The sequence below is a fragment of the Akebia trifoliata genome, chromosome 6, assembly GCF_017979445.1.
Source record: "Akebia trifoliata isolate Shusen 1 chromosome 6, ASM1797944v1, whole genome shotgun sequence".
NCBI classification, from domain to species: domain Eukaryota; kingdom Viridiplantae; phylum Streptophyta; class Magnoliopsida; order Ranunculales; family Lardizabalaceae; genus Akebia; species Akebia trifoliata.
In genome coordinates, this window is record NC_141380.1 from 1,084,240 (window position 1) to 1,092,588 (window position 8,349).

The 8,349-nt window shown below is 33.5% G+C and overlaps 1 protein-coding gene across 1 annotated transcript; it reads right to left on the reverse strand.

Moving 5' to 3' along the window:
- Positions 1 to 5,395: 5,395 nt before the first annotated feature.
- On the reverse strand, positions 5,396 to 7,704 carry LOC147399416 (CASP-like protein 4B1). Its single transcript, XM_086444777.1, has 3 exons — positions 7,340 to 7,704; positions 6,820 to 6,955; positions 5,396 to 5,750 (listed from the first exon to the last, which is right to left on the reverse strand). The coding sequence occupies exons 1-3, from the start codon at positions 7,600 to 7,602 to the stop codon at positions 5,559 to 5,561; spliced, it is 591 nt and encodes a 196-aa protein (XP_086300903.1). The 5' UTR covers positions 7,603 to 7,704; the 3' UTR covers positions 5,396 to 5,558.
- Between the last annotated feature and the right edge of the window lie 645 nt (positions 7,705 to 8,349).

Sequence of the window (8,349 nt, forward strand, 5' to 3'; positions counted from 1 at the left end):
ATGTTATGAGACCCACTTTATTTCCTTTATTCTTCATGTCCTCTAATTTTACTATATTTTTTATTTTACCTATTTATCAACTTTATAAATTTTCATCTTTTATTCTTTTAATCTTAATTTTTTTTTAATAATAATACCCCTTTATATATACATATAAGAAGAGTTTGAAGACCTTAAAGAGAACTAAACATTGTGCCAAATATTTTTGAAAATAGGGGTTTGAAGTTTCAAAATGGGCCGATTTTTTGTGAGGATGGTCTCTATGGTGAAAAGATCATCTTCACCAAAAATTAGCTCATTCCGAAACTTTTAACCCTAGTTTATAAGTTGAAGAATCATGGACTGTCCGATTTTATAAACCACTTTTGATGAGGTTAGAAGTTTTGGAATGGATTGATTTTTGGTGATGATGATCTCTTATATATATATATAATATATATATATATATATATATATAATCAATTATTTCTTGGCATTGGTAGTTGTATTTATTTTGGAAAAGAAAATTTGATTTAAAAAAATGTTATATCCAATATGTAATTGATATTATAAGAATTTCCAAGAGATTAGTGAAAAGAATGGATTGTTAAAAACATGTTTCTCCCATTTTAACAATATATTGAAGATAAAAAAAAAAATCTTTATCGCATCTCTTCCTATCGTAAAGGAAAAGGGTCTTCTATATACTTATGAAATGTAAACAACATGTCGGGTCATGACATTACTATGATTGGGCGTGTTGACAATTGATCAAATGGTGGTGGTGGTGGCGTACATTAAGTGTGAATCAGAATAAATGAACATCAATGCCATGAAATGACATCCATTTACTTTCAAGTTGTCGAAAACATAATAACTGATCTATAAATCTTTGGAGATGGATGAGATGGTGAAGGAGATTCGGGAAAACCCAAGCCTCCTAAAATCCCTTATTAGGGTCGCCTTAACACTCAAAAGAAAACCAAGGGACCTTGGAAGATGAGCCTTAGCTTTCAAATAAAAGCCATTTGACCTTGGAAGATGAGCATTAGCTATCAAATGAAACCTAGGTCATTCTAAAAGATGAAAACATGAGAGTTGGCTGATAAAGATGGACAAGAAAGAATGAATTCATCACCAAGTGATACGAACTCGTTCTTCAGATATGAAATGCCAAGAACAAGGATTAAGAACTCCATCAACAAGTGAAAACACATGTTGAACCCGAAATAACAAGAAAGGACTAACATATCAAAGAAATACCTCAAAAATACAATGCTTGATGTTACAACCCTAGGTGGGATTTATATAGTAAAGTTATTTCCTTTGAATTTTAAGGAAACAAATATAATACATTAATTCCAAGAGATACAACAACTTGTCAAATCTTTTTATATTAATAATCTATTTTAAAAAAAAAACCTTGTATCGTACATTGAACCTACAAAAATGATGGAGTAGCTGCACAAGATACTATGTTTGACACTGAGTTGATATGGAGGAGTGCGTAGAACCATAGATGCTTTTCCTCAAGATACATGTGTAAGCATTTATAGTTCTTTGCACTCCTCCACGCTAACTTAGTGTTAAACGCATTGTTGTGCACATTCACTCAAGCATGACTCTTTTACCAAACACGTAATCTTAGACAAGTTTTCTTTCTAAAAGATCTTACAACTTGTCAAATATTTTTCTCAGGATCGCTCTAGAGTGACTATGTCAGACAATGTGTTAGACACCCAGTTGACATGGAGGTGCTCATAAAACCGTTGATGCTTTTCACTCATTTCTCAAGAAAAAACATCTATGGTTTTGTATCCTCCACGTCAGCTCACTGTCAAACGCATTCCCATACGCAATTACTCAAGAATGACTCTTGTACCAAACACACAATCTTAGATAAGTTTCCTTTTTAACATATCTTACAACTTAATTCTACAAGATCTTACAACTTGTCAAATATTTTTCTATAAATCGTCCTAGAGTGATTGTGTAAGACACAACATTAGACACTTATTTGACATGGAGGTGTTAATTTTTTCACTTTTATCTCGAGGAAAAACATATATGGTTATGTGCACACCTCCACACTAGCTCAGTGTCTAATGCAATATCCTGAAAAATCACTTCAACATTTTTTTTTTCTATTAATAATGGGTAGGGATCCATTGGCTCATGAATAATGACTCATGAAAAAACACACGATCCTGACCGTGTAAGCACAAAATCCAATGACCAAGATTTATACATATCTCCATAAACACATCTTGGAGATACTTATCTCAAGGATAAATTTCAACCATTGGATTTTGTATTTAAACGGTTGGGATCATGTATTTTTTTAATGAGTCATTCTCCATAAGTCACATGATCTTGACTCTTTATAATACGTTTATATCACACATTGAACTAGGACTACAACTTGGGTGAGTTTTGACGGAATGGGGATCAACCCGAGCCTAACCCAAACTTGACAAACATCAATCCGCACCTGTGCCCAACCTGATCTCAGGCATGAAATGCTCATCCCAAACCCAACTCAAGTCAGGTTGATTGGGTAAATTCATTCCTCATTAATACTAGATAATTTAGTAATGGTAAGGACTTATATAAAAATAAGTGATATGTAAAAAAACTTAAAATTTACAATTATTTGTCTTCAAAATGTATTTCAAAATTTAACTACATAAAATTATAAGCAAATTTAAAGAAGAAGATAATAATTAACTGAAGTAACCATCATTATTTATAGTTAATGGCAACGTCTAATAAAAAAAATTAAGTTGCAAAATAATCATTATATGACTATAAAATTACATAAACAAAAGCACCAATAACAAAGCAATTGTTTATATAATGAAAATTATCTTGCATTAATTTTTATACATAGATAAACAAAAGCATACATAGTGAAGTATAAATTGTGAATGTGAAAGAAATTACAATATAAGAAATATTTTTAAATGATAACCATATTAAGTTCAGGTTTGGTCAAATCAAGTTGCCCGATACTTTTGGGTTACTTTTACTTGAACCCAAGTTAACTATGCCCCGACTTGACCAATGCCGAGTTCAACTCAATGGGTTCAGATTTGGCCCACCCATGGTGCAGCCCTAGATTGACCTAGGATTGTCAACGGGCTCATGCTGGGCCTAGATCAGCCCTAATCCCCAATAGCCCATGTCCAAATCCTATGGTGGTGACTTTTACCTTAGGTCAACCTTATTCCCTGTCGGACCTAAGTCCCATAAGCCCTAAACAACCCTAACAAGCTCGGCAGGGGCGGATTTACAGTGGGGGCAGTGGGGGCAATTGCCCCCACAAGAATTTCTAAAATCCATAGGGAGGTATTAATAAATTTAAATTTTTTTTTAACATTCTACTGCTTTGCCCCCACAAAAGTTTTGAAAATTTTTTTATTTGTAATTTGCCCCCACAAAATTTTAACATTCTACTACTTTGTCCCCATAGAAAATCAGAAAATTTTTCTATTTGTAATTTGCCCCCACGAATACAAAATCCTGGCTCCGCCCCTGAAGCTCGGGTCCTATAAACATTTAAGTAAAAAAATACATTTTCATGTTACCACGAGAACTTCTAGGAAAAACATGCCACCAACCCTTTTAACTAGGGGTTCAACTTGGTTCAGCTTGAGATTAAATTGAAACTAAACCGACATAGGTTAGTTCCACTAAATAAGAGTCAAAACCAAATCAATCCAAATCAAATTAAAGTCAGTTTGATTCGATTTGATTCTATGGATTGTCAATCTTCTATAAATTGTAAGTAATATTTTTTAATAAAAAAACAAACATAAAATTTCATACAATAAATCACAAATCTATCACTTTGGTTCGATTTTCCGTTTGAACTGGACCAAGTTGCACCCCTACATTTAATCTTATAGTCCAATCTTAACGACTGTCTATAGCATTAAAGCCATGACAGTTCTTCTATTACGTAATGTGTAATTAATAGGAAAAAATTGAAATGGAGTAAAACTAAATTTAAAATTGCGGTTTTACAGTATCTATTAGTTTTTAAACAATTACATAGTGGTGGGTCAGGCCGGGCACTTTAAAGTCCTGACCTGTTCGCATTTAATTTGGCTAGAAATTTCGGCCCTACCTCTACGGGTTTAATATCAAGGTTTTAACCCGTCTATTTTTTGTCCAATTGGGTTGAAATTATAAACATATTTATGAAACAATGGAATCTTTGATTATTTTATATTTTATTTATGTTGTTTTATAATCTTTTCGCTAAATTTCTAACCCCTGTTTCTGTTATTGTTCGTACTGATGGTACTGGTTAGCAAGGTGTATTTTCATAATTTCACTTGTATTATGTGAACCCTCAAATATATTTTTTGGGGTAAATTTATTTCTCTTTTTGGTAAAAAGGGATAATCTATAATTGCGAGTTTTCTCTTCATAGTGGAATCGATGTGATCTGTGAATGTAAATCAATCTTGAGAGAACCACATAAAATCTGTGTTTTTGTGTGTGATTTTATTGCCCATGTTTTCTTGACACTTTCATCGCTCAACAAAACATTTTTCCCGTGTTTTGTTGATGACTTCATACTTGGGACTTCTCTTAACCACAAACAAGATTCGAGGCTCCCTGTCAAAGGGATAGTTGAGATGAGAGGAGCAGTACCAGCTAGCTTAGTTGGTAAAAGGGATTGGAACACCCAGTGGTGGGTATCATGGGTCCAACTCTAAGTTGAGTTTTTATTTTTTATATATATTTTGTGTGTGTGTGTGTGTGTGTGTGTGTGTGTGGGTGGGTGGGGGGGGGGGGGGGGGGGGGGGGGGCGCGAATCTCATCTTTATAGAGTTTATATACGGGACAAAGTCACCAGCCAACGATAGAGCCAACATGTTTTGAAAAAATGAGTTAAAAGTTTCGGAATGAACTGATTTTTAGTAAGGATCATCTCTATGATGAGGAGATCATCCTACACCAAAAACCCACCCATTTTTAAACTTCTAACACCACCAAAAGTAATTTACAAAAAATGAACGGTCCACAAATCTTCAACTTGTAAAGTAGGGTTAGAAGTTTCAGAATTGTCTGATTTTTGGTGGTGATGATTTCCTCAACATAGAGATGTTCCTTACAAAAAACTAGCCCATTCCGAAACTTCTACTGTATCGTTGGCCATATAGTTGGTTAGCGATTCTGTCCCTTTATATATTCATAGCAAACTTGTTTCAGTCTTGTTATAGGGTATTTTAAAGTTTTACCCAAGAAAGCAAGATTGAGATTTAAATGATTATATATGACCCCAGTTTTCATGGATATTGTAAAAGGATTCATAGCAGCGGACATAGGCAATCTTGTTCAAACATGTAAATTTAGTGTCATGTTCTTTTTATTTTGATTGTTATTATCGATCTTGCACATAATCTAAAGAATTTATAGTTCGTGAATCTTTTAATTATAGATTAAGAATTAAATTCCCTTTTCACAACAGTAACCCCTTATTCAATGTATAATAAATACAAGAATGAACATATAATTATACATTATAAAAAATCAAAGGAATTATAAACACAAGTGGGAAGATAACCCTAGATACGAGTTTGGTTTGAGAGCTTAAATCCAGATATCATGGCGGACAATGCCAGAGTTACGAATGCCAAGAAAGCCATACTTATGGATGCGGTGGATGAATCTGTAAATATGTTGTCTGACCCTGTTCGCATCTTGTTTGTCAGTGGCACTGCTGTAGATGCGGCTGAAATCAACAAGTACGCCACAATCTGCAAATTTACACCAATTAATGGAGCGTAAAAGAGTGTTAATTATGTTGTTCCTTATTATTATTATTATTATTTTTTATATCGTGGGTATCGTCACTTCGGGTGGGACTAATCCCACGGTCACACGCACCGCCCCCTTGGAAAGTCCTACATGCATCAGATTTGAGTCAAGGGTCAATAGGACCCTGGAGGGTGGCCAACACTTGACCTACTCTTCCTGAGGAGCTTATCAAGGCTCGTCTTGCCACTAGACCAACCCCTTGGGGTTAAAAAAAAATCTCGTTCCCTATGTTGCAAGTTCAATAAGCTTACAACTAAGCTATATAGTCAAATTAGACTGATGAGTTTTTCACTAAATTAACTTGTTTTATTTTCATTGAAGATGCATTAAGGTTTGATTGTAGGAAAAACTTTCCATTATGGAGATTGTGGGAGCCATAGGTGCCCTTCCCCCTTTTCCCAAGCTTGATCGATCAAGAATTTCCATTGTTGAACCTCAATGAATGTTCAAAGATCTTAATGAGAAATGGAGAATTCCACTGAGAAACCAAAAGGGATGGTCACATGTGTCACAAGCAACCGATGTCGACAAGAATGACAAGGAAGAGATGAAACTGACAGACTCCAACAATGTCTCAGCTTGCATTGTTATCGTAATAGAGTCAAATCTCACCGAGGCAATGCCAAATAATTTTTAATTTGATTCAAAAGAACGATTCCATCAAAACTCAATCCAACATAACAAGCAATTTAGCTACTACTATATAAAAGATTGGTCTCAAAAGCAAAGTTATAAAATTTTCGATCTATGACATTTTGTTACTCCAATTAAAATTGATTTAATCGTCAAAGTGTGATCGCTGCCCCTTTTTTAAGATTAAGAAAATAAATCCAATTTTCTAGACATTTTAATCATTCTTTGGATTATAGCCTCCATCATGAACATGACTGCAAATGTAATTTACGTAGAAAGAAACTAAAATGTTGAAACTCGGGTATTTCCTTTCAGATATATAATTAAGAAGATTAAACAACTTATATTAAACCTTAATCATGAAAAAGAAACTACCTGATCACCGAAAAATTCCACCAAACCAGACGTTCTATCAGAAAACAAGGCCTTTCCCGTCGAGAATTGATGAATTTGGCGTAAGATTTGGGCTCCTGTATAGAGAGTGGAAAGGATGGCTATAGCCAAGCAATACCTGTTCAGAACCAACAGAATCAAAATCAAAGACACCCATTTCTTTAAAAACCAAATTATACCACAATTCAATCCATTTTGAGGATAAAATATGAAAATCAAAGACACCCATTTCTTTAAAAATCAAATTCCATCCATTTTGAGGATAAAATATCAAAATCAAAGATACCCAATTCTTTAAAAACCAAATTCCAGCACAATTCAATAAAATTTGAGGATAAAATATCAAAGATAACAATTTCATTAAAAACCAAATTAGATGGCAATACAATCCATTTTGAGGTAAGATATCAAAATCAAAGACACCCATTTGATCACAATTCAATCCATTTTGATTTTTGAGGACAATATAATATAATATTTCCATATCAGGGAAAAGAATCACCTATATTCTTCATGTCTGTTGAAATTCATCCAACCACCGTGTTTGTTAGTAGCCATGATTATGAAAGAAAGCAAGGAGAAGAAGAAAGCTAAGACCCTGAGAACGAAGGACCCTTTCTTCAATAAATCCCCTCTCCTCCATCGTCTGAGGATTGGTGAGACACCCTGTGGTGTGTTGGATGACTGGTTCTCCACATCAGCTGGAGGCGCTGTCACAGGTGTTTCAATGGGTTTTTTCGATGTGGGATCATCTGGATTCGCCATATCTTTCTCAATCAAAGTTGTGGAATTTTAAGGGGAAGAAGACAAGTGTAGAAGAATTGTTTGCAAGGAAGATGAGATTGAATTGTTTTATAGCCAAGCCATTTAAGTCGATTTGCAATTATTTATTTAATTATTTATGGGTGGCGTTCTTTTGACAAAATCCTAAAAAAACATTCTAGATATAGTATTTTGTCTTATATGGGTTAAAATTTTTTGAATTTACATTTATTTATTTATTTATGGGTGACGTTCTTTCAACAAAATCCTAAAAAAAATTCTAAATAAAGTATTTTGTCTTATATGGGTTAAAAATTTCAGAATGAATTGATTTTTTTATGAGGATAATCTTTGTGGTGAGAAAATCATCTTTACAAAAAATCAGTTAATTCTAAAATTTCTAACCCTATTTTATAAGATTAAGAATTGTGAACTATCAATTTTTACCGTTAGTTTGCAATCACTTTTCATGGGGTTAGAAATTTCAGAATTGACTGATTTTTTGTGAGGATGATTTACTGACTATAAAGATCATCATCACAAAAAAATTATTCTATTCTGAAACTTTTTAGACATATAAGATAAAATTTTGTCTAAAATGTTGTTTAGGATTTTATCAAAACGCTACCCTTTATTTATTAATATATATGACAGAACGTTGTTTAGAATGTTGTCTACGGATCTTGACCCATATGTCTTATATGGACAAAAAGGTTTTGAATGAACTAATTTTTTGTGAGAATGAGGGAA

Coding starts and splice junctions, on each gene's coding strand:
- LOC147399416 (XM_086444777.1), bottom strand. CDS start 7,602: ATGGCGAATCCAGATGATCCCACATCGAAAAAACCCATTGAAACACCT. Junction 6,956..7,339: donor AACAGACATGAAGAATATAG/GTGATTCTTTTC, acceptor GGTTCTGAACAG/GTATTGCTTGGCTATAGCCA. Junction 5,751..6,819: donor TGGAATTTTTCGGTGATCAG/GTAGTTTCTTTT, acceptor GTAAATTTGCAG/ATTGTGGCGTACTTGTTGAT.